General features: G+C 41.2%; 3 protein-coding genes across 3 annotated transcripts in view; 1 reads left to right on the forward strand and 2 right to left on the reverse strand.

The window, feature by feature from the left end:
* Positions 1-1,209: 1,209 nt before the first annotated feature.
* Positions 1,210-6,784, reverse strand: FREY1 (Frey regulator of sperm-oocyte fusion 1). The gene is made up of 3 exons (XM_067467334.1): positions 4,964-6,784; positions 2,457-2,825; positions 1,210-1,431 (listed from the first exon to the last, which is right to left on the reverse strand). Exons 1-3 carry the CDS (start codon positions 5,028-5,030, stop codon positions 1,292-1,294), a joined length of 576 nt encoding a protein of 191 aa, XP_067323435.1. The 5' UTR covers positions 5,031-6,784; the 3' UTR covers positions 1,210-1,291.
* Positions 6,785-8,446: 1,662 nt separating this feature from the next.
* Positions 8,447-22,481, reverse strand: PEX16 (peroxisomal biogenesis factor 16). The gene is made up of 11 exons (XM_060764040.2): positions 22,178-22,481; positions 17,979-18,014; positions 16,863-16,939; positions 13,495-13,628; positions 12,867-12,967; positions 12,155-12,235; positions 11,801-11,953; positions 11,478-11,550; positions 10,816-10,935; positions 10,526-10,590; positions 8,447-8,864 (listed from the first exon to the last, which is right to left on the reverse strand). Exons 1-11 carry the CDS (start codon positions 22,464-22,466, stop codon positions 8,806-8,808), a joined length of 1,188 nt encoding a protein of 395 aa, XP_060620023.2. The 5' UTR covers positions 22,467-22,481; the 3' UTR covers positions 8,447-8,805.
* A 29-nt stretch (positions 22,482-22,510) lies between these two features.
* The window catches only part of LARGE2 (LARGE xylosyl- and glucuronyltransferase 2), a 60,536-nt gene continuing 56,609 nt past the window's right edge, over positions 22,511-26,437 (forward strand). Inside the window, exon 1 of the mRNA XM_060763935.2 lies at positions 22,511-22,603. The gene's annotated coding sequence lies outside the window, so the exon portion shown is untranslated. The remainder of the gene's footprint in view (positions 22,604-26,437) is intronic.

Genomic DNA, 26,437 nt, shown 5'->3' on the forward strand with positions numbered 1-26,437 from the left:
AGTAGAGAATAACTCCTCCGTGCCCTCTCAAAAAAACAAAAAAAAAAAACACAAAAATACATTAATGTAAACTGCACTTACGCATATATATGTGTCACTAACAAGATATTGCTGTATGTACTACACACCCCATTCTAAAGGTAAAAGGTAAAGGTAGTCCCCTGACATTAAGTCCAGTCATGTCTGACTCTGGGGTGTGGTGCTCATCTTCATTTCTAAGCCGAAGAGCCAGCGTTGTCCGTAGACACCTCCAAGGTCACGTGGCCAGCATGACTGCATGGAGCGCCGTTACCTTCCCGCCGGAGCAGTACCTATTGATCTACTCACATTTGCATGTTTTCGAACTGCTAGGTTTGCAGAAGCTAGGGCTGACAGCGGAAGCTCACGCCGCTCACCAGAATCGAACCTGCGACCTTTCGATCAACAAGCTCAGCAGCTCAGTGCTTTAACCCACTGCACCACCGGGGGCTCCCCAATATGCCTCCCTTTGATGGTAGACTGCAACTCCCATCATCTCAACCAGCATATTGTGGGATAGGAGGAGAAAAGGTTGAGGAAGACAAATTGACTTCTCTTTTATTGCTCTCCTATCAGATATTTGGTGGTAAGAGTGATTACAATTTGCCAATTTGAATGTAGGTTCAGAAGGAAGTGGAGAAGAGGGGTATTTGTTCTTTCTGACCATGTCTGAGAGTTCCTGATAGAGCTGACCACCAAGTTTTGGCATTCTGCAGCCACTGCAAATTACGCCAAAAATGTGTCACATTACCACACTCTGTTAAAAGGTTTTGAGACGTCAAAATCCCAGGATTCTCAAACCGCTTTGCTGCAAAGTCCGTTGCTAATCTACTGGCCTCTCCTCCTGCCAACACAGAAAGCGCTCTGGCAGAATTGTTGTTGACAGCAGTGAAGCCACTCTAAATGGCCTTCAAAGCATTTTGTCTGTATTTCTGCTGGAGACTGGGTAAAAGAAAGAAAACAGAACTCTGGAGCTCCATTAAAATGCTATTTATGCCACACTAAGAAAACTCAAATAATTGAGTCAGTATTTCATTAGAAATGTACACATGCTAATGCTATAAAAACATTGCAAATAATGAATACATCTACATATAATTTGGCATTTTAAATATAACATGAGAACACATAAGAGATTCATGAGCAAAAGGGCAAAGGAATTTGAATCATATGAAATGACAGCAGTAGGAATTGCCTTTTTTTTGTATAGGCTATATATCAGCTGTTGGAAAGTCAACCAAGGTGTGCTGTACTGTCATAATCCACAGGGAGGTTAAAAGAGATCATCATCATAATACTCTTCAAAATTTGGCTCATCTCGCTTGGTCTTATGTGCTTTCTTCAGTTTTTCTGATTCCCTGCGTAGTTTCCATTTCCTCCCGAACTTGAGATGCTGTGGTTTAATGCCATAATCTGTGAAAACAAGATTTGGTTTACAGTGATGCTAAGACTGGATGACACAACTATAGATAACATCTATCCATCAGAGAAACTAATATAGAAACATCCTTCAAGGGTTATTTATGGGCATTTTGAGATGCCTGAGTAGGTAACTCCGAGGGCTGTCTTCCTTAACATGTATTTGAACTGAAAAGAGAACTGAGGGTAAGCCCTATGGCCCTTCATCACTGAAAGGCATTACAGCAGTGGTTCTCAACCTGGGGTCCCCAGATGTTTTTGGCCTACAACTCCCAGAAATCCCAGCCAGTGTACCAGCTGTTAGGATTTCTGGGAGTTGAAGGCCAAAAAACATCTGGGGACCCCAGGTTGAGAACCACTGCATTACAGCCTATGCTTGCTCATGGGTGTATTTCACAATTGTTTTGATCTTCTTGCTAACAGGCAGTGTTGCTGTTAACACAGTGCATGAATGCACCAAAGGCAAGAGTCTCCCCAGGGGAGATAGGGTAGAATATAACTGCAGGATAACCACTTTGGGTGGTAAGTCCCTTCAACAGGCTCTTTTTATCCTGCTGTGATTGCGCTTTTGCAGCTTTGTGTCATAAGATTATTGTATAAGACCTCTCTTTCTTCCAGCTTTCAGCTTATTTCAGTTCTATACTGGCTTAATTTCAGATGCTAAATCAAGAGTAAAGGTCATTCTTTATTAATAATTTACTATTGAAGCTTTGATTGTGCAGCTGCTAGTACAGAACTGGGGCAATGTGTTTTTACCAAATGTATTCAGGGTTGCAACACCATGAATCTGCATACACAAGCAGTGGGTGGGGTTGCACACCTGTGCTTTCCTTCATACTTCATACACACATGTACACTCACTCACTACATGATCACACCCGTGCCCTAGTAGAGAAAACCCATGATGTAACTTCTAATGCATCTGGTATTTTTAAATGGTGTTTGTGGCACAACCCAGGAGGGAGTTTTGCAATCAATGCCTAAACACTATCCCAAAGTTAACTCAAGTGAGAGTGTACCGTCTATTAAGCCAAAGTGCTTCTGATGAAGCTCCAAGGGTGCAGTGAACTCGTCAGGAACGGATTGACTGAGCCTGCAGTGGAAGAACACAAGATCAGTGACCTCTGTGTTTGGTGCCAAAAGCCCCAATTCTTCTACAGACATTTGAGACTGGACAAACTTCCCAACAGGATGATGTGCTCCATTTTCAGATAGTGAATCTTCATTTGGCAGGAAACAGAGGCCATGAGCCATTACTAAGTAAAAAAAAAACATTATTTGAAGCTGTGTAATTCTCTTAATTAACAAATTTATTAAATGCCCTAAGATTAACTGATAAAACCATGCATAATTAATATACCTCATTATAATCTTTCTGCACGACATATCTTAACACCACATATTTTTATTAATCATAAGAGCTCAAAATTTTAACCATATTGTGAAATGATATATTTCACATTTTGAGAAATTCAAACTAAACAAATTGTCACTTTGAGATGGGCGCATGGAAACAAGTTGGACCTGGTGGGAACTGGGGATGTGAAATAGGTGTGCATCTGACTGGACAGTACATCTAAGTGCGCAACCACTCTGTGCCACTATCAAATAAGTGAGCATTTTGAATATATTCATCTGAAAGCACACACTTTTTTCATATTACAGCCAGTTACTTTAGTGTAACGAAGAATGGTATGTTACTTTACTATATAGATGATCTTTCAGATTTCAATGAATAATCATTTATTAAGTAACTTTAAATTTTAAAAAGTAAAGTAGGATCTCTCTATCCTTGAGGAATACAGTCCCAGAATTTGTGTGGACATCTCAGATAATAGCAAACCCTGATGAAATGAAGGACATCTGTTTAGATAACCCAAACACCTGTGTGATACCTCTGAGATAAATGAAGCCATGGATGCTGATTCCACAGAAACGAGGTGTTGTATGGATTTAAAATATTTTTAAATAGTCATATTCTGTTTTTCTTTACACAAACATTAACAACCCCTTTAAAATGCACCTATTGCAGTAGTTCTCAACCTGTGGGTCCCCAGATATTTTGGCCTTCAACTCCCAGAAATCCTAACAGCTGGTAAACTCGCTGGGTTTTCTGGGAGTTTGGGATAAAACACCTGAGGACTAACAGGTTGAGAACCACTGACTTAACACTTCTTAAGTAATGTGTGTGTATGCCACTTGTTAGCTTATAATTACCCCATTAATTTCATAGGATGTTCTATGGAAAGGAATACTCAAGAGGTGGTTTTGCCAGTTCCTTCCTCTGCACAGAAATGAAAACATGAGTCTCTGTCTGCAGGTACATAACCTCATATAAATGGTAAACAGAGGAGGAAAGGAAAAAGAAAAGCAACACTAACAATGTTTAAAATGAAGTATACAGGCCTGAAACATGCTGGCTCACTGAATGACTCATCAAGTATATATTTTACAAGTGTCTTTGGTACATCCTGTATCTGATGATGCACGAAAACCTATTGTTGACAAAAAGAAGTACTAAATCCTACTTCTTCATGATTCATCCCAACCAAATGAGGATGGGGGAGATCACTAGTCTTTGCTTAGCATGAAAAACTGCATCCCTGGCTTGGCTTTTCTCAAAGATGAGAGGGTCAAACAGGGTTGTGTGTATGATTGTAAGATTTAATGTTTTTATGTGAATACGGCACATTGTGTATGTGTAAATGTTATTTGTTAATATGTAATGCTTAATGTTAATATGTAATGCTTAATGCATTAGATGCAAAGATTACTGCAGACACAGACTGCAGCCAGGAGATCAGGAGACACTTACTTCTTGGGAGGAGACCAATGTGCAATCTTGATAAAATAATAAAGAGTAGAGACATCACACTGGCAACAAAGATCTGCATAGTAAAAGCAATGGTATTCCCCATAGTCACCTACAGATGTGAGAGCTGGACCATAGGGAAGGCTGAGCGAAGGAAGATAGATGCTTTTAAACTGTGGTGTTGGAGAAAAGTTCTGAGAGTGCCTTGGACCTCGAGAAGATCCAACCAGTCCATACTTCAGGAAATAAAGCTCAACTTCTCATTGGAGGGAAGGATAGTAGAGGCCAAGATGAAGTACTTTGGCCACATCATGAGAAGAAAGGAAAGCTTAGAGAAGACAAGGATGCTGGGGAAAATGGAAGGAAAAAGGAAGAGGGGCCGACCAAGGACAAGATGGATGGATGGTATCCTTGAAGTGACTGGATTGACCTTGAAGAAGCTGAGGGTGGTGATGGCCATCAGGGAGTTCTTGCATGGGCTGGTCCATGAGGTCATGAAGAGTTGGAAACAACGGAATGAATGAACAACAATGCTTAATGGCATAATTAGGCATGTCTCTTAAGACAGAGCCTGTGACATCCAGATGGGATCACCAGCACATTTCAGGTTTTGGTGTCTTAATTTCAAGATCTGATATGGCAGCCCTAGGATATGTGTTTCTTAAAGAGAGTGATTTATTGTATAGAATGCATGACAATCAGCTAGCAACTTTTACCTTTTATAATCTGGCATGAGCCATACTCTCCCCGTCAAAAGCAGTAGCAAAAACCAGAGCCTCATCTAGCCGCTAAAGCCAACCTAGTCGATCTCTCACTAACAATGGCTGTCACTAGCAGGAAGTAAGGCAATTCTCAAAAGCTATAATGCCATCACAAAGCTCAGGAACACAGACAATGCTGAATTCCATGCACCAGACGTAACCAATAAGGCACAGTCTAAGAAGAATGAAGAGCAGGGACTATGCAAAAAGCCTATTGGACAGATGGATTCATTCCCTTTTCTGTAGCCCTGTAGCTAGGCTCCATTTCAGATAAACAAGTGCTGTCCTACTCATTGTAGTTGCCAATCCAGGATTCAGTAATCTCCTGGGTTTTCAGCTCTTTTGAGTGCATGACTTCATTTCAACCATTTTCAAAAGAGTGTTATGAATACAGACAAACTTGTCACCTACTAAAGAAGTTTTGATGTGCCTGAGACAGCTTGGAAAAGCTCCTTTCCGGATTTCATGCCCAGATTTCATTATCTTGGGAGTTTCTTGCCCTCCAACGATCCAAATTTGGTAGGAACACTCCTGATTAATCCTGTCGCCCCAATTTTTCAGCTTTTAAAAATATCCTCCTCATCCTCAACATACCTTAACTGCTGCAAATTGAGATCAAAGTGCAAAAGATAGGAAAGGAGGGTGCATGCTCACAGAAAAGCAAACTGCTGCAGCCTCCTTTAGTTTGTATGTTGCTCTTCATTAATAACATTTGCCATTTTAAACATATCTGTGAAATGTGGCCGGTTATGGATTTGCAGTCTAAAAATGACTCTCACTATAAAAGCAAATGAGACTTGTATGGGAGGCAGACACCCGAAGCATTTGCCAGCATCACATTGATTCCAGGTGAAGAGGTTGAATTGGCTGAGATTTCTGTCTCATCATAAAGAAGAGGTACCACTGGAATGGCACAGTCATTGACATGCAGCTTGGTTTGTACTTCCTACCAACATAAATAACATACATTGCACATCAGGAGAAAGAGAATGAGTCTAGAAAATGGCCCAAATGGTCTTATCATCCCATGATAGGGTATTCTTGGCAAGATTACACCAGATGTTTCCTAAAGCCTTTTCTCTAAGGGTGCGAATATGATTTGCCAAGGTAACCCAATGGATCTAAATAGCTGAAAAAGGATTTTAATCTTTCAGAGTCCTAGTCCAACATTTGTCACTACATATTACGCACAGTAGGGTTTATCATTTTATATTGAAGAAAATATATTACCAGCCTATTTTATTTTGCTTTTTAAAGACATTTACTAGAAGCTGAACATTTTCTTTATCTTTTGAAACTGGTGCAATTTCAGAATGATAGGCATGTAAGATCCCCCCAAAAACATGATTCTAAACTGTGTTCAAAAGGAGGGTGCGCTGGTGCTTCATTTCTAAAATCTTTTCTAAAAAAAAATCAAAACTTTAAGGAACATCCAAATCTTCATAGGTACTTCGTTAATGGCGGTCACACATGCACATTAAGGAAAACATTACTGGCAGTGGGGAAACTTCAGAGGCTTCTATCTCCCCCATTTTTAAAGCTATTGCAGTGAACCTTGATACAGTGGTAGAACAAATTTACCACTGCTAGCTCACCAAATTTCATGATGTTTGACTTATCCATGGATTTTTGGTGAATTTGTGAAGGTTTTAAAAACCTTTAAAACTACAAGAGCTATCGTCTTGATTTTTCTATGCAACAACAGAAGATAACAGGAGATAATTCCCCCCAACCAGGCCCATAGCCAGGATTTTGATTGGGGGGGGGGGCTGAGTTTGATACCGGGGGGGGGGGGGGCTCAGGATCTACCCTGGCAAGCCTTTTGTATCATTGTCCCAATACCCCGTGCATATGGGATATATTGAGCATGGTGATCAGATCATGATATTAATAAACATAACAGTTCAAATTATTTATTTATTTATTATTTAAACTTATATGCCGCCACTCCCCTGGGGCTCTCGAGGACCACCCTGAGAATAAGACCTTCTCAAGGATCACCCTGAGAATTTTGGGGAGCTGAAGCCCCTCAAGCCCCCCCTGGCTATGGGCCTGCCCCCAACTTTCAGAAATACTAATACATTTACTGATTTAAGGGAATTTTTTTAAGTTTTCAGAAAAACTAACTGTTAAGGGGATTATTTTCTATCTTCTTTAATACTGGGAAATGTAGTTTAAGGCAGGGCCTTTTGCAATCTCTACCATTGGGGGCCTGAAACTACAGTTAAGATAGCTGTGATTAGCTATGTCCACAGCAACGCCCTTATGACAGCGCCGGCGAAGATGGGGCCACAAAAGGAATGTGATTTTAAACGATTTTAAAAGCAGCTTTACCAAAGTTGCTTAAGCGAAAATTAAACTATTCCTGGGAGACATTAGAATGTTTCAGAACATCTCCGGGGAAAAATGGGTAAGTGATTCAAATTCTAAATCCTTTCCTGCATGCCTCAGAACTCACCTTCATATGCCAAAATTTAACAAACAAAATAAATTTCCGATCTAATCCGAAATTTTGCACCAGTCTAGTGATTAGGGTACCTTGACACGTAGCCAACCTCTGAAATTACTCCACCTCTGCTATATTAGCAAGTGTAGCCTTAGGATGAAGTAACAGAACTACAGATATTACCATTGGGAACTGATTAGGAAGACAGTCTAAGAAAGAGATGTACAAGTAAAATCAACTGGAGGTGATTAGGCACTTGGATTACTTCTTCCATCACTTACTTAAGGCAGCCACCCCATTATATATGACAAGAAACGGGGCAGGCAGTTACCTCAGCATCTGCTCCGTCCTTTAAGTTTGACACAGAAAGAACTTATTTTAGTAAAGATCAACCACGTTGCTCACCAACCCCTCGCTGTCAGCACTACAAAGCCCTGCAGCACACTTTCACTGTTTCAAAGACTGTCTATGAACGGCAGAACTTAATATCCTCCAGAGAATTGCAGGAAATTAGAGTAGACTAGGCACAAGAGAAAGACCAGCAGCCACAGCCTTCAGCATGTCAGACTCCAGCTGAGCAGCATAAGGACCACTGGAACTATGCCAAGGAGAAAGCCTATTTAAGAGCAGTCTTGGCTTGTCATCTGAACTAGCTGAGGGGTGCTCAGTTCCCTGCCAAATGGACTGTATGCATACATATGGCTGGTAGCTGCTAAGAAAGGGACAAAGAAAAAATAGGTCTGGTAACTGCTTTGTACAAAAAAGAGGAATGGCCTAATTTGAGTCTTGAGGTTGGTTTAAAGTGACAGGTCTCTGCCTTGGAGGATATAATGAAGACAAAATAAAAGTTTCTTCCAAACTATTTAATCTCTGAAAAAAGAGCACTCATGGTCACCATAAAACCCATCTCGCCAGCTCCCAGCATATATTGGAACGGAAAGCCTTACTTCCTGTGCTTCACAGAACATTCAAAACACCAGACCAGTTAGCTTAAGAGCATGACAGTTTCCCGGCTTTATTCATTCACAGTCATACAAAATGTATACAAAAAAGGGTCCTTCCCGACACCAGCTTTGAGGCCAGATATATTAGAATGGAAAAGAGAAATAGCAAAGATACATTTATGCTGCAGTCTCTGTAGTGTTCATAGTTCACTTTTAAATAAAGTTGAAAGAGCCCTTCCTCTTCATTCAGAAATCAGTTGGCATAAGCAAGAGAAAGACATATATAGAATATTATCTTGAAGTCTTAGGGCTCCCTTTTCTCAGTATAAAGGCATCCTGATATCCCAAGCTGCTGCTTCTCAACCTGAACAGTCTCTGGCTACAATAACGCAAGCAAGGGCCAGATCAACCCCAGTTGTAGAAATAAATTTTCTGCCAGGCTGGCAAGTAATCCATCAGTGGACCTGAAATAGAAGCAAAAAAAGAGCAAAAAAGTTAAGGAAAGCATTGAAATGACATTGAGTTTTTGCAATTTCTTTCCACAAATACGCCTCCCAACTTTAAGAGGGTATTGTCAAAAGCTTTCATGGCCAGAATCACTGGAGTGTCATGTGGTTTCTGGGCTGTATGAGCATGTTCTAGCAGCATTTTCTACTGATGATTCACCTGTATCTGTGGCTGACATCTTCAGAGGATCCCCATCAGGAGAACATGCTGCTAGAACATAGCCATACACACAACAATTCAAGAAGGTATATTGTATAGGAAAATCACAGCTAAATTATTGCTAAGCCAAGACCCAAAACAGGCAAATTTGTCTGTGAGTGTGTGTGGAGGGGGACTTCAAATGGCTGAAAATAAGATTTGACCAGCACAGAACGAATCAATCCCCTGAACCCACAGAAGATGAACTATGTAGGCAAGTGGTTCTGGGCCTGTGGGTCCACAGATGTTTTGGCCTTTAACTCAAAGAAATCCTAACAGCTGGTAAAATGGGTGGGATTTCTAGGAGTTGTAGGCCAAAACATCTGGGGACCCACAGATTGAGAACCACTGCTCTAGATGTTGTTGGCACTCCAATCCAGGACCATCACCTCTATCAATGATGGATGGACTTGATAGAAGTTGGCCTCCAACAACTGGAGACTCACAGTTTACATACATACACCCATACACATAGGGCACTGGTTTAAAGACTCATCTCCTGGGGGGGGGGGGGGGAATGGTAAGGATGGGGGCATCCTGGCTGTACTAAGTTGTTATTGCAATTCTCCACATTCTACATTTTGCATAATAATAATAATAATAATAATCATCATCATCATCATCATCAAGCATATAGATCTCGTTTGCTGTGACATACTGTGCTTTTCTGTCAGTAAAACAACAACAACAATAATAATATCTTTCAGTTACAAGTCCTAAATACTGTTATCTCCTATAGAAGTGTGGGGGGGAGCATGGAGATTGTTAACAATCGATCTCCATGCTCCCCCCCTTAAAAGACTAAGTTTAAGGTCAAAAGAGTTGGAAGAGACTAAAGGGCCATTCAGACCAACCCCTTGCTTTGCAGGCATATACAATCAAAGCACTCCCGACAGATGGCCATACATCCTGTTTCCAAAACTCCAGAGAAGGAGACTCTACCACGCTTCAATGCAGCATATTCCACTGTCATACAGCTTTCACTGTAAGGAAATTCTGTATAATGTTTAAGTGTAATCTCTTTTCCTGCACAGTCTGTATATTCCTTGTTTCATGACCTGGTTTCTGGAACCAGCAGAAAACAAACAGGTTCCCTTTTCAATATTGCATTCTTTGAAATGTTTAAGAATGGCTATCATCTCTCCCCTTCTTTTTCTTATAAAGTCTGAAATTAATGCTTTACATTTCTAAACTTCAATGCAACAATTTGATACCAGAGAAGATCTTTCTAACTTTGAGATGGCAGCACCAAAAGTTTCAGAACCTGTGCTCATTTGAATGGTCAACACAGAAGTCTATGGTAAGAGAGAACTTTCTAATCTAGAGGGGTCTCTTAAATCTAAGATTTTTTTTTCTTTTTACAGTTTTGCACTTTACTAACTTCCTTTGCAAAGAGCAATTAGAGAAGCCATGTACTTACGAGTGAGTAAGCCAACTCCAGGGACATGATCTGCCAACAGCCGCAGCAGGAAGAGGATTCTGCCCCTAAGGGAGAACAGAGAAAAATGATAGTGGCACCCATGGGAATGGCCCAAGTAAGAAAGAGTTCCTTGAAATACAGCAGAAGATAAAACCCACGCAGAATCATGAATGCTCACAAATGATTGGTTTCAAGGGATCCAGACAGCTTACTTATCCAGAAACCAATCCAGAAACAGAATGGGGATTCTATTCCTGCTGGATTGTGAAGAGTCAGCTTAGCATACGTACTCAGAGTATCTGTCGTAAAAGGGTGATCGTAGTAAGTAGTACAGCAGCAGAACTGTCCGGCGTCTAAGCTCCACACGTTCACGCTTGTTGAGATCTTTCATGTCACTCAATAAACTCAAGCTGCAGAGGGGAAAAGCAAATATTTTAGTGGGAACATTTCTGTGTTTCAGTGAACATGCAAGGCACGGACTTCAGGTGGCAGAGTATTCCAGAGTGATGGTGCCACTGCTGTAAAGGCTCTGCGTCTGGTTGCTGTTAGACGCAAGGTCTTGACACTGGGGATTTCCAATAGATCTTGGTCCTCAGAACAGAGGGATCTCTGGGGTTGGTAGGGGGTGAGGCGGTCCCTCAGGTACTCACTAAAAGGGACTCTATCCTTTCTCCTTCATTCATGTGATGCAAGAAGGAGTCCTCACACTAGAAATAAGATCCACAACTATCAAATTCAAATTAAGCTCAGCTCAATACCTCCAGGGAAGAAGAAACGACTAGGCAAATTATATGTTGTAAAGTCTAACTTTTTTAAGTTTCTCAGAACAATACTACTCTTTTTCCTTTAGCTGGGAACAAACATATTACCAGAAGAGTTAGTACTTTAGAAAAAGAAATGAAGGTAAAATAAAATGGATTCATTGCCCTTATATGCTTTTTTACACACTCACCTTGCAATATCCAAGACTCCAGATAGGAGCCAAGGTTTCCAAGACTTCTGTCCCCAGACCCCTAAACTCATCACTACAAACAAGAGTTAAGGAAGGACGCCTGTGAGTCAAACAATTTCCAGACACTCATGCGCCAGACATCCTACAGCTGCTGAACCATAATTAAAATCAATACTATGATAACACAATAAGAAAAGTCAATAAGAACAAATTCTCTAGCCTAGCAACAGCTAAGGACATGAGTGGTTGACAGTGGTGGTACAGCTCTCTCTAGTGGCCTATGGGATACACTACAAGATTCATTGAAATCCAGTGTGGGATACAGTGGACCAAGGGACGGGTGATGTTGATGGACTCAGCAACCGTTTCCTGAATGCCCAAAGGAGTTGGCGGCTGATCTGTCTCCACTGCACTTCGGTTTTGCTTCTCTTCTCGCTGCTGAGGTGCACCCCAGTGTCTGGAGTGCAAGGATGGGGCTGGAAGCAAGACAAAAAAGTGACTTGTCATAAATAGCACACTTCTACTTCTTGGCGAACAAGATGCCAGTCCAAACAATGTGTCACAAAACAGCGGCTGACTTTTGAGAAGTCCTTGTATGAATCTGCTCCCAAAAAGGGAACATACAATAGCCCAGCTCCAACCCATGGACAACACAGGACAGATCAAATGATACCTACTACTGTCAAGGGACCTCACAACACGGTTGGAGCGCTTCCCCACAAAGATCTGTTGCTTTCCTGCTGAGTTGGTCTCCATGTCTGTTGGGAAACAGATGGCTAAGATCAGAGCCCATCAGGGCAGAGCATTCCCACTGCTGCCTACTTTTTCTTAGCACATTCATCCATCCACCCATCAAGAACAGCTAGAGCAGAGGTACTCTTAGTCAGGGGTTACATCCCAGGTTTTAATATTATTTTCTTGCTGAGCTCTCTCCTGAAGCTGAAACATTATATTTGACCAGTTGTAATAATAAATAATAATAAACTTTATTTATACCCCGCCACCATCTCCCCAGTGGGGACTCGGAGCAGCTTACATGAGGCCAAGCCCGAACAACAAATTACAATAAAATAAAACCAAAACACAACTGAAAACACAAACAGTAAACAACAACATCATAATAAAATAAGACATGTAAACACATACAATATAAAATTACAATAGGCGTAATCACAATGACAATGGGCGGGCTACATGTAATGATTAAAAGAGAGACTAATTAAAACTAATTGTACAAGTACAGATGAGGGCACTTAGTCCATGCCTGAGCTCAGGGAAAAAAATGGGGGAAATATGAAAATTCTTCAATTTCACAGTGTCCAGAACTCCCTTCCATCCCTTCTAACCAAGCTAAAGTGGTGGCAACTCACAATGCCCTTGGCTTGGTACCTTTGTGTTGCAATGGCTGTCTTCTGTCTATTGGTACGATGGGTGGAGATGTCTGGATGCCAGCTTTGTACCAGAGCAATAGCAGGAGGCGCAAGATGGCTCTGTGGGTAAGAACAAGACATGAACTCTAAGTGTCAGGCACACATGAGAGCCGCAACTTCACAGGAAAAATGCAAGAAATACCAACATCTGTGATTTGCACCTTTTGTTTAGAAAATCCTGTTTGGAAATTGTTAATTTTCAAGCTAGGCTCAAAATACCTTCATGAAGAGATAGTTGTATAAGGGTTCTTGTCCTTTATGGAGAACACTCTATAAAGAGATCAGAAGGCTTAAAAGTGTCGGCTGCTGCTAAGAATGACTCATACACTGGGAAAAAATAGGTGTCGAAAGCTTTTTACATATCCATTCAGGATTAAATAAGCCTTAAACTGCAACATTTCTCCAGATATCCCTGCATATTTTACTCCATAAGCACATTTAACTTCTATTGGATCTGATATTGAGCATTCAGTTGCTTTCAACTCTGAACTCGCTGCCAACAGGCCATACACATTGGCACCTGCCCATCTTGATAGTTGGCACAAGGATTTTATGTAATATTCTCTGCCATTACATTCAGTACTCACTTGGCTAGCTGGATGAGGACAATGATAGCCCACCGACCGGTCTCACCCCACACCTTCGCAGCCCCCATCTCAGCAAAAACCTCCAAGCACTCAATAACACTCAGCCAGGTGAGCAGTTTCTGATGGGGAAATGACTGCAAAGCAAGAAGCAGGTGAGAGTGAATTGCAGTTAGCTTCAATGAATAGCTTAGAAAACCCACTCAAATTTCTGATAGGAATTTTGAAAGAGTAATAGGCAAGACAGTTCCACAGAAAGGCAATCAAAAGAATTGGCTAAGATTCATAGGTCATATTGCTTTGAATACAGGCACACATCGGTGAACGAACCATATGAGAAAACAGCTCCTTTATACAAAACACATTCCTTAGCCCTACTTATCCTCCTTCTTCTCTACTAGTTGGAAGTTGTTTTTAGTAACATCTATATCAGGAGGATGGTGAAGGAGGGCTGGAGGAACACAGGCTTTTGGTAATGGGATGTAGCAACATGTCTGCAGTAAACAGTGCATTAAAAGCTGAATGGGGAAATAATAGGATCCTCCTCTAACCAGTTCGGTTGCAGCTATATGTGTCTGCCCACAGTTGGCAAGATAAACAACAGCTGCATCCAGAATCCCTTAAGAGTATGCATTGACAGAGAGAAAGGAGCCCTCGGTGGTGCAATGGGTTAAAAACCCTTGTGCTGGCAGGACTGCTGACTGAAAGGTAGGTGGTGTGAATCTGGGGAGTGGGGTGAGCTCCCATCTATCTGCTCCAGCTTCTCACGCGAGAACATGACAGAAGCCTCCTATAGGATGGCAAAACATCCAGGCATCCCCATGGCAACGTCTTTGCAGATGGCCAATTCTCTCATACCACAGAAGACTTGCAGTTTCTCAAATCACTCCTGCCCCTCCCCCCCAAAAAGAACAAAAAACAAAAACAAAAAACAGGTAAAATGGGAAAGTAGATAAGGCGAGACGACCAGCTTCCCCCCTGCATATTAAAAAAGAATGTAATATTGTCCACTAAAATTGAAATCTTAAAAATTGAGGCTTGTGAAAGAAAACATTAGTCTTGGATACATCACGAAAAGCAGTCTCTAGAAGATTCACAATATTCTTATTTATTTATACAAGGCTTACCATGTCAGGTCTTTTCATTTCATATGTACATATTGGAAATTAAATCTTTGCTGAAATAAGTTGACATGCTCTTTTCTGTGTGTGGTGCAGGGATCTATCCCTATTCTTTCCATGTTATTTCTCCCTCTGGTACCAAACTGTTTGTTAAAGAAGCAAAGCCCAGGAATACATCTACTTGATTCTGAATAAATGAAGGCAACTAGACACCTTCCAGATAACTCTCATGTGACCTAGCTAGCACAATCAAAGGTCCCCTCTTACTCACAAAACTCTATAGATGACCTCTGACCACTTTTTTCTCTCAGTCCTATCTGCTCCATAGATTTTATGATGGGGAGAAGGCAGGGCAACAAAGAGGGTTATGAAAAGGGCTTCCAACTGGTGTCTTAAGTAAGAGAGAAATGAAACAAAATCCAACACATTAAGGGAGTTGCACTTCAAAATATATGGAAGTGGCTGGGTTGCCTAACCCTGGTTCAGACTCATCTAATTTTATGTACCAGAGTTACGTGGGCCTCTGAGGAGGAAGGAATGGAAAGAAATTTAACTGGACACAACAAACTTGACAAAGGCAACATTTCCCTATTTCTAATATAAGTGAAGCATTCGTACATTTTATGGGGCTATAAAAGTGGTTCCAAGCAATAAAAAGGACACAGAAAGGTTGCATATTTTAAAATGTGTAATAGTTTAAGAGGTGTACAATTTAGAAAAACACACAACAAAAACAATTTAGTTAATGAGGGAGAGTTGAAATCAATGTGTATATAGTTCAAATCAATGTCTGCATTATGTGAAGAGCATAAAATAAAATTGAGCATTTTAGTGCAGAAATAAAACACTAAGTTGCACAATCAGACAGAACACAAAGGTAGGAAGAAAATTAAGTTAGAATTCAGATGTTATCAGAACATAACCTTTTCTCATACAGCATAACTGAACAACTTTATGTTAAACATATGCCAGGAGCAAATAACCAAGGATTTGTCACTTTCTTTTTCATGTCCTACGTATATACCTCATTGGGATATCCATTTTCATACAGTCAGCCCTTCATACCTATGGATTCTGTATCCACAGATTCAACCATCCAGGGCTTGATTTTTTTTTCTAAATATGAAGAACAAACCTTGAATTTGCCATTTTATATAAGGGACAGCATTTTAATACACTACTGTATACAACAGAACATAAGCAAACACAGATTTTGGTATACACAGGGGGTCCTGGAAACAAATATAAATAGATACCAACTCCTCACAGTAACTGATTTAAAAGTAGCCAACACTTTAAGTTAATCAACAACACATTTCTTACAAGAGCTTGAAGAAATAAAAATGGAGCAGTATATTGGGAGAAAGGTTCCAGCTTGGGTACCTTTACTCCATTAAACACAGTGGGGGTTTCATCTTGGTATATTCATTGGCTTGCACAACTGCACTGCATAGTATCTTTGTAATTCAGTTCTCTATGTTGGAGGAGTTAGCAGACATGATGTTTGCAGATACACACAATTTTCAGGGGAAAACAGTGTAACTGCTCTAAGCAAAACTAGGACAAGTTGAGGGTGTCAAGTGGAATGATAACTGAGGGCCTTTCCACACAGCCCTATATCCCAGAATATCAAGGCAGAAAACCCCACAATATCTGCTTTGAACTGGGTTACCTAAGTTCACACTGCTATATATTCCAGTTTAAAGCAGATAATGTGGGATTTTATTCAGCTGTGTGGAAGGGGCCTGAGTGGGATAATAAAAAAGGATAAACAACACCACCTCATGGTATGAATATCTCTTTTTGGGGTTTTTTGTTTGTTTGTTTTTTTACACTGATAAATGTATTGAGGAACAAAAGTGAGATTTGCTCACAGATATCTACTAAAAAAAACCCTAAGATCATAATGTATTATTTGTGTATCCTTACAGCACTCACCCAGCCACAAAATCAAAATGGAAGGGAAGGTCACACAGAACAACCCTATACAGGCTAGGCATGGGTAGAAGGTGCACATTTGGAGGGAATGAAGAACTGGTGTTTTAGTAGCTCAAGGAATAATTGTCATTCAAGGTACTTTTGGGAACCACTGCAAGTTTCATTAGCCTTCGAGAATGATACAGTTTTCAGGTAAAAACTGGCTGGCAGTTGTCTAAGATTTAACAGAATCAGAACCTAGGTGCCAAAAGGGTGGAATATGGGACAGAGATTGGTACTACCCCTTTCCAGTTGCACAGAGGTGATTCTTACCACTGGAAGAGACTTCTGCAGCTCTTTTCGAAGAATCCAGTCATTCAGCAGCACCAGCAAATTGGAGGCAGAATATACTGAAAAGATACAAGAACATGTTCTTTTTTAAAAAAAAGAAAACAGGCTGCACATGTATAAATGGTCTCTTTCAAAGGAGACTACAACTCAAGCAAACTTTACCACTATCTCTCCCTATAGATCTCTCTAATTATGTAGCTTGCACAAAGAGAAGTCCTCCAGTGCAAAGGAACAGGAACCATATCTAGTTCTGTCTTGTCCTTGGCATAGTCCATCAGTTGCCACACACATTTTTTTCGGTAAAGAACACTGTTTCAAAACTGTTGCTTATATTTTCTGAATGCCTTTGTTCTGAAGCAGACTGATAGCTTGAAGAAAACATTCTTACTACATGAAGTTGCAAAGAGGCGTTGCAAAGAATTAGTAGAAGCAAAAAAGGTTAAATACAGTTAGTAATGAAAAGGAAAAATAAAAGACTGAGACACATGGGAGATTTGACAGTAGGTATTCCCTAGGGAATATTCAGCAAAATCTTTTCATGGCAATAAGAAGCTGAATAGAACTCAGAAATGCCTCCTCTAGGAGTTCAATAATACAAAGCTTGACCGATAGTTTAGATGTTGCTGTTTGATCCCAACCTTAATTAAGATAACCAGTTATACTTTTTAAAAAATGTATAACAACTAAGTAATAATTAATAAGAAACATGAGAACCTAGAATTTTGCCACAGATTAAGTGTGTCTATACTATACAGCTATAGCAGCTTGATACTGCTTTAACAGTCATGCCGTAATCTTGTTATATATCTATTAGGTTGACTGTGACTCATTGTGATCCTATCACAGGGTTTTCTTAGCTTGTCTGATTGATTTGGTTGGTATCCAGTTCTTCTCCTGGATGGGACATAAAAGAGTCCCCTAGGGAAGATAGGGTGGGCTACAAAGAAAGGATTATTATTAGCCATTATCTGCTTCTGAGGTTAAAAGACTGTGACTTGCCCAAGGTTAACTAAGTTGTTTCCATGGCTGAGCAGGAACTCAAACCCTGGTCTCTTGGGGTCCTACTCCAATACTACAACAATTTTTAACATTACTTACCAAGCTCAGACAATTCATGAGAGTCCGAAAACCGACCTGAGAAGCAAGAATAGGTGAGATATCAGCTACAATTTCATACTCTTGAAAACTGTGTAAACTAATCCTCTGAAGGAAACAGCCTTTCATATAAATGTTGATATAAATACTTCAATATACTGCTTAACAAAATCTGACCATTTCCTACTGAATCCGAAATTTACCCTAAAATCACACAAAGCACCACTACAGATTCACTAATGCTGGGAAACCACTGCTACTGACTAGGGACACATAATTAATAAAGTTTCTCTTTAGAACTCTTTGCCACATAGTTTTAGGAACACAACCCTAGGCTTTTCATTTTACTTCATTGCTATCAGGGCAGTGTGAATCTACTCTATTAATTAATTAATTTATTTATTTACAGTTCTTATATTCCGCCCTTCTCACCCCGCAGGGGACTCAGGGCAGATTACAGTAAACACATATATGGCAAACATTCAATGCCAGTTTGACAGACAACAAATACAGACAAATACACCAAGGCTATTTAACTTTTTTCTGGCCGCCAGGGGAGCTGCTGCTTTTCATCGTCCATCAACGACACCGATGAAGTTCTTCCGCATTCCACATTCCCCGGAGTCTTCTTTCTTTATGGCCTCATAAATTAGTTAAATTCAGCCTCCCACACTTTAAGGTGGTACCTTATTTTCCTACTTGACAGATGCAACTGTCTTTCGGATTGCAAAGGTCGACAATGGGCTACACAATGGCTGGACACCCACTCCAGCCCGGGCTGGCCTCGAACTCATGACCTTTTGGTCAGAGTGATTAACCATATAATCGGAACTAGTTAAAAACACTGGTTCTTTTCTGATGAACCCTGAGCAAATTACTTTTCCAAATATTTTTCTGGGGAGATCTTCAGCAACCTTTATGATTTGGGGATAGGATTCCTGAAAGATCGCCTCCTGCAATATAAACCTACTAAGAGCGCTTACAGTGGCATCGTCATAGAAAAAGGGGCCTTTTAGTTGCAGCACCTAAGTTATATCTATCATTCATTTGTGTTGTTACAAGCAGGCCTCTTTTGTTTAGACTGGCTTTGGCACATTTTTCTGTAGTGTTCTGGATATTTTAAAGATTGATTGTTTTCCTTGCGGATTTTTTAAAAGTTGCCTATCACTTTTTGGAGAAGGAGCTGACCATAAACAACCTCATTAATTACAAAATCTGGAAAAGGCCTCATATGAAAGATACTTCCTAGATTACTGCAGAAACGAAATACAACATGAATGTAAAGCAATGCACAGGGGGCAAAACATAATAATATTAATTTCATACAGAAAGCTGATAGGGGCTGAATTTGTTGTGACCCCAAGGACTGGGATGTATGCTCCTGTACTGAAGTGTCCCAATGTGAAAAAAATAATACTGATCATTCAGGGTTAGTTTTAAAGATTGAAATAAGAATGGTAACTATCATAACACTGTTCTATAAATCAACGGTACTTTCATGTCAGTGACATTAAATATATTTATTAATTACATTTATATGCCACCTTTGTCCCTTAGTGGACAAAGATTAAAAAGATTAGCTCAAACCTGACAAGAAAATTAAAATAGAGTTAAGACAGACTACAATTATTTTAAGCTTTTTGTTTAAACAAAACTGGTTAATGAGAAACAAATACTTTATTGACTTATGAACTGCATGGAGAAAATAGGTATATAGGCAGTCCCGGAGTTATGAACAAGATAGGTTCTGTAGATTTGTTCTTAATTTGAATTTGTATGTAAACCAGAAAAGGTACATTTTTAAGTGTAATTCCAACCAAAAACAAACACACATACACTTATTTATTTATTTTGCAGCTTTGGATAGCAAAGGGTTAACTGCCTGTGCCTCTGCTCATGAGATTTCACCACACTCTCTGTCCATGTGATAATTAAATTTTGAAAAAAAAATGGCTTGTTGTGGAAACAAGGATTGGAGAGAAAGTTTCAGTGTTGATGTTATGTTCTTATATGTTTTCAGTAATTGCATTGGTTTTATTTTAAGTTATGTTAATTTGACCTATGTACTATTTTTTGTTGTTGGTTTTTTTTATTGTTTTAACTGTTACTTGCCGGGAGAGGGGAGACAAATAAAGTTTTTATTATTATTCAGACCCTTTTTCACCATTATGACTCTTTCAGGAGTGAATTTCCTTCTAGGGATAGATTTCTCTCATTTCCTGTTGCCTCATTCCCATACTAAACGATAAGTCGATAAGTCGTTAAGTAAGTAAGTCAGTAAGTAAGACAGATGTTTGTAACACAGGTACTGCCTGTATTTCCCCATACCAGATTGCAATCCTCAATGGAATTAGCAGCAGACTCAGAACAAAAGTAAGGATTAGACGAGTTTCTTACACTGCATATAATCAGCACATGAAGTACTGTATACTGACACATACAATCTCAAAATGTTCAAACAGATTAACCCTTGCAAACACTATTAGCCTGGAGAGCTAAGGAGCCTTCATATTCCAAGGCAGTGCACTTCAGAATGTCAGATGCTGGGGAAAAAAAAAATAAACAGATGCTCTTGACTTGGAAAACTTTAATAAGAAAAAATTCTTCAGACTACCAGATGGTGGAACTACACAGACCTTTCGTAAGATCATTGATTCTTATGGAAGAAAAAGCAACCTCCCCTAGCACACTGCGATGAATGAGGAGCTGCAAAATCAAATCTGCCCAGGAGCAACACTAAGCGTAAGCTGAGCACTTTCCCAAGAGAATGTCATCAAACTCGCCACAGAAATCTGGGGATTTCACAATATTACAATTTGACATTGATGCTGCAGGCATTTGACATGGAGGTTACTGCAGAGGGAGGCAAAGTGCCATCGAAAGCACTCTTTTGTAACAGCTGGTAGGCCATTAAGAATTGTGGGAATTGGGAGTCCAAAACACCTGGAGGGCCAAAGTTTGCCCATGCCTGCTCTAGAGCCATACCCAGAGCTTGATGACATCAGGATTTGACAATCAATAAGGTTTTTCCTACAGTAGCACAGCAATTGCAGCTGTGATCTTCCTCGAATTGCCCAGGCTCCATCCCAGGGAATCCTGGGTTTCATAGTCTGACATTCCTCTCTAGAGAGTTTTAGTCCATTGCACCAAATTAGAGCACTAAACATTTCTAGCAGTAGAAAACACCAAGTATTTATCTCAGGACTTTACAAAAATGGAGCCATGAGAATTAAAATTGCATCAAAGTGCTAAAACAGTGCTGTGTAGATCAGGCATGTGCAAACTTCAGCCATCCAGATGTTTTGGACTCCAACTCCCACAATTCCTAACAGCCTACCAGCTGGATTGATGTACGTTTTCTGGGCTGTATGGCCATGTTCCAGAAGCATTCTCTCTTGACGTTTCACCCAGATCTATGGCAGGCATCCTCAGAGGTTGCAAGGTTTGTTGGAAACTAGTCAAGTGTGGTTTATGTATCTGCGGAATGTCCAGGATGGACAAGTTCGAGGCAAGTGTGATTGCTGCAATTGTTCACACTTATTAGCGCTGAATAGCCTTGCCGCTTCCAGGCTTGGCTGCTTCCTGCCTTGGGTAATCCTTTGTTGGGAGGTGATTAGCTGGTTCTGATTGTTTCTTGTCTGGAATTCCTCTGTTTTTTGAGGCTGTTAGAAATTGTGGGAGTTGAAGCCCAAAACACCTGGAGGGATAAAGTTTGCTCATGCCTGGTGTTAGATACACTAGAAGACTGAATTGCCGTAAAAGAAGTAGTGGTACTTAAGGATATGTTTGTTTATAAAAGTGCTGCATATGCAGTCATGCCGGCCACACGACCTTGGAGGTGTCTACGGACAACGCCAGCTCTTCGGCTTGGAAATGGATATGAGAACCAACCCCCAGAGCGGGACACCACTGGACTTAATGTCTGGGGGAAACCTTTACCTTTACTATGACTATAACCACCCCCCCCAAAAGGGCCATAATTTCTGTTGTTTACGTGTTTATTTGTTTGTTTTGGTCGTTTCCTTTGCAATGTGGGGCTGCCCCTCCTTCCCCCTCCCTTTGCCAATCCCCAGCCTCAAACAAAGCTTCACAAAAGCCTCTCTTTCTGCCCTGCAAGACACCAAGCAACGCTTGAAGGCCTTCTGCGCCGAAGGGGCCTGCAATGGAGGCGAGGGGTGGGTGGGGAAGGCCCTCATGCCTACCTGGCAGCAGGTAAGAGAGGCCTCGGACGGCGCTCTCCAGCTGGGCCGTGGCCGCCGGGTGCCGCTTCACGTAGTCCTGGTACCGGGAGCACAAGTGCCTCAGCCGCGCCACCGGCCCTGCCGGGGAGGCCGCCATGGCTGCTCCAAAGGAGACGCTCTCCGCCGCCTCACGCGCCACTTCCGGGTCGGACTTGAGTCCCAGTACACGCCCACTTCTCTGCCGCTTCTTCTCCCCCTCCGCGCATGCGCCAACACCTGACGAGCGGAGGGAAATAGAGCGAGGCAACATAATCGAACGCTAAGCCGAAAGCGGAGAGGGGAAAGCAATCGAATGCAGAGCGAATCGACCAAGCAGGCTGCAGCTTGGAGCAGAAGGAGGAGGAGGAGTGATCTTGTTCGAAGGGAGAAAGAGGAGCGCGAGACCTCGTGAGTACGCGTGCGCGGAGTAGGGACCGGGTCTGCTTTGCAACGCACACAACGCTAAGGGCTTTTAAAAAAAAATATCCAGGGAGGATGGAGAACGTTTCTGAAAGCAAAGGGCTCTCTCACTCTAAGGAGGGATTTCCAAAGTCTGGGGGCAGCCACCAAGAAGACCCTGCTTGGGTGCATCTGCAACGTTAGAAATAATACAGTTGGACAGCGCTTGAATCCAATGCTATGGAATCATGGAAGTTGTCGCTTTGCAAGGTCCCAGGCAGCAGTTAGCCAGGCTTTGAAGCTGCAAGGCTATTCAAATATTCAGGGAGGGTGGAGAACGTTTCAGAAAGCTAAGGGCTCTCTCTCTCTAAGGAGAGATTTCTGAAGCCTGGGGGCAGCCACCAAGAAGACCCTGCCTGGGTGCATCTGTGACGTTAGAAATAATACAGTTGGATAGCGCTTGAACCCAATGCTATGGAATCATGGGAGTTGTTGTTTTGCAAGGTTTTTTTTTTCCGTGTCAGGAGTGACTACTGGTGTGAGAGAATTGGCCGTCTGCAAGGATGTTGCCCAGGGGACGCCTGGATGATTTGATGTTTTTATCATCCTTGTGGGAGGCTTCTCTCATGTCCCTGCATGAGGAGCTGGAGCTGATAGAGGGAGCTCATCCGCCTCTCCCCGGATTTGAACCTGCGACCTGTCGGTCTTCAATCCTGCCAGCACAGGGGTTTAACCCACTGCACCACCAGGGGCTCGTTTTGCAAGGTACCAGGCAGCAATTAGCCAGGCTTTGAAACTGCAAGGATATTCAGTGCTAATCAAGGTGGCCAATTGCAACATTCACACTTGCCTCAAGCAGACAAGAATTCTTTCTCCCACCCTGGAAATTCCACAGATATATAAATCATAGAATCATGGAGTTGGAAGAGACCTTGTGGGCCATTCAGTCCAACCCCCTGCCAAGAAGCAGGAAAATCACATTTAAAGCACCCCCGACAGATGGCCATGTAGCTTCTGTTTAAAAGTCTTCATCTCAGTCATTAATAAAAATCCCAGGTCCCAGGGAGCAATCAACCAGGCGTTGAAGCTCCAAGGCTATTCAATGCTAATCCAGGTGTCCAGTTGCAACATTCACATTTGCCTCAAGTGGATGAGAGTTCTTTCTCCCACCCTGGACATTCCACAGATATGAGTCGCCCACGGGTTAAGAAAGGCGGTATACAAATGTAGTAAATAAATAAATAAGCCTCACTTGCCTAGTTTCCAACAGACCTCACAATCTCAGGATGCTGGCCATAGATGTGGGTGAAACGTCAGGAGAGAATGCTTCTGGGACATGGCCATACAGCCCGGAAAACTCAGAGCAACCCATCTTTTTTTTTTTATTTATGAAATTTATACCCCACCTTTCCCCAGTCAAGGGCCCAAGGCAGCTTACAGACAGTAAAAGCATACAATATAAACATTAAAAACAAGTTAAAACCATTAATATTAGCAAATGCTATTATACACTAATTGTAACCCCAATAAAATACGTTAAAAATCACCCTTTTGCCTTCTCTGCCAGAGTGCTGAAGCCTCACCAAATTACAACTCCAAGGAGTACATAACATTGAGCCGTGGCAGTTTCAAACCGCATTAATTCACCGATGTAGATGCACCCCTCTCCCTTTCCTGTGGGAAGAGAGAAGGGCTTCTCCAGAGGATGTTGAAACAAGAAGGGCTCACAAAGGGAAATAGGATCCCACAAATCTTATCCAAGAGTATGAGGCTTGATCTTTGTTCTGTGTGTTGTAATTATGTATTTGGTAGAAATATCTTTTAATATGTGTATTTTATGGAATGTTTTAGAGATTATGTGCTTTTAGCAATGTTGTAACCCGCCACAAGGAGATGCGAGTAAGGAATAAAATCATTACACTGTGTAACAAAATTTGAAAAAAAAATCTTTTCCTGGTTCGAAAGTTTCATTACCCATTTAATTGTGCTGTACTAACTTCGAAAGTAGTTGTTATAATCCAGAAACTTTGTTTTCTGGCTGCCACAAACTATGTTAAATTGGTTGAGACTCTATGAGATATTCATTGAAAACTATAGCAAAATATGCTGCAGGATGTCCTGCAAGAAACAAAGTTTTTGTAGATTAATGAACTTTCCCATATTTTTGTGATTGAACCAATTAGGAAATGATATTTATAACACAGGGACAGAAAAAAATGTTACTTATTATTATTTTACTGACACAAAAACACAGTGTGTCACAGCAAATGAGATATAGATGCTGGATTTCGTATCACAAAATCACAAGCCGAACACTTCCCAAGCGTTTGGGACCATGTGATGTATTTTCGAATGATGCACACAGATCCAAGTAAGGTGGCCTTTTAAAGTTGACAGATCATGATTTTGTCAATGTTTATTGTTTCCAAATGCCGGCCAAGATCTTTTGGCATGGCACCAGTGTGCCAATTATTCCTCCTCCTTCTCCTCCTCCTCCTCCTCCTCCTCCTCTTCCTCCTCCTCCTCCTCCTTCCTTTGAATTGTGGCCAGGAAAAGATGGGCAACCAGTGCTGTTGCAAATGAGCCTGTTTCTCAACTTTATTCTGCCTCTCCATTATTGCAATATTATTATTAAATTTTGGCTTTCTCTGAAACTGAGAAAGCCTGACTTGCATGAGGTCCTTTGGCCGAGCAGGAATTCAGACCCAGAGCTGTCATCCCATGTAACAAGGTTCAGGATTCTCCTGCTTCTGAGCCTGTTTGTGAGCAAACTGCTTTTAAAAAGATAGCCAAGAGAAATGCCATCTGTGGGCCAGGGTTATTTTAACGGCAGGCGACGTTGGGTGGCGCCGTGAGTTAAAACCAGGAGTAAGAATAGCTCAAGCTGTAAGTCAGAGCTCTATAATTGCTGGCAGGAGTTCGTCCAAGAAAGTGAAACTGTTCCAGTGTTGAGGTCATTCTGCTTTATGGACTTGCAGCTGCATAGCTAACTTGCTCTGGCAGTCCTGAGCAGGCACGCCTTGGAAGAGACACGGGCTTTAAATCAATCTTAAAAGATGATCTCTCCAAACTAAAATCTTTTCTTTGGGTTGAAAAGCTTTTCTGTTTGAAAAGCTCTGCCTTCATTCCTTCACTAGTAGAGATAAATTAGGGCTCTGTGATGCGTCACATTATACGCAGGCAGGGGCAAACTTGAAGTCCAAACTTGAAGAACATCCGGAGCGCTGAAATTGAAGAACATCTGGAGGGCTGAAGTTTGCTCATGTCTGCACGAAAGAAGTAATGCAGTTGAACACCACTAAGTACCATGACTCAATGTTATGAGATCATGGGAATCGTATTTTGATGAGGCATCAGCACTCCTTGGTAAAGAAGACTGAAGATCTTGCAAAACTACAATTCCCAAGTGTACAAAACTACAATTGGGAATTGTAGTTTTGACCAAGGCACCATTCCTGAAAGTTTAGGAGTGAAGCCCCTAAATGTCCTAGTTTCTTTGTGCTTGAGTAGCTGACACTGAATAGACCTCAGTAGATGTAATACATTTAGTTGATGACCGCCATACCATCGTGATCACGCACAATTTTGCTTGTTGAGCTCAATCACTTTAAAACCCAGGATGAAATGCTGGGAGGGACTAACAAAAACCAACAGGGTGCCTAGTCTGTTGAGGACCATAATCATAGGAAAACCACAGTGGCCGCCTCAAGCAGTGGATGGTTCAGACATGAAAGGTAAACATGAAGCTCCAGTTTGTCTTCATTGTACCTTGTTTAGTGCATATTTGTGAGTAAAGAATTTGGGGGAAAGGCTTGTGATTCCTAAAGACACCTGTCATGCTTA

Source organism: Anolis sagrei, chromosome 1, assembly GCF_037176765.1.
Source record: "Anolis sagrei isolate rAnoSag1 chromosome 1, rAnoSag1.mat, whole genome shotgun sequence".
Lineage (NCBI taxonomy): Eukaryota > Metazoa > Chordata > Lepidosauria > Squamata > Dactyloidae > Anolis > Anolis sagrei.

What these genes read in the sequence shown, in the direction of transcription:
- PEX16 (XM_060764040.2), bottom strand. Translation starts at nt 22,466, where the DNA reads ATGTTGCCTCGCTCTATTTCCCTCCGCTCGTCAGGTGTTGGCGCATGC. An exon ending in CCTCTCTTACCTGCTGCCAG is followed by an intron (nt 18,015 to 22,177) that starts GTAGGCATGAGG and finishes CTTGCTTCTCAG; the next exon opens with GTCGGTTTTCGGACTCTCAT. An exon ending in GTCCTCATCCAGCTAGCCAA is followed by an intron (nt 12,968 to 13,494) that starts GTGAGTACTGAA and finishes TCTTACCCACAG; the next exon opens with AGCCATCTTGCGCCTCCTGC.
- FREY1 (XM_067467334.1), bottom strand. Translation starts at nt 5,030, where the DNA reads ATGAGGCTCTGGTTTTTGCTACTGCTTTTGACGGGGAGAGTATGGCTC. An exon ending in CATGCCAGATTATAAAAGGT is followed by an intron (nt 2,826 to 4,963) that starts AAAAGTTGCTAG and finishes TGTGGTGTTAAG; the next exon opens with ATATGTCGTGCAGAAAGATT. An exon ending in GCACTTTGGCTTAATAGACG is followed by an intron (nt 1,432 to 2,456) that starts GTACACTCTCAC and finishes TTGTTTTCACAG; the next exon opens with ATTATGGCATTAAACCACAG.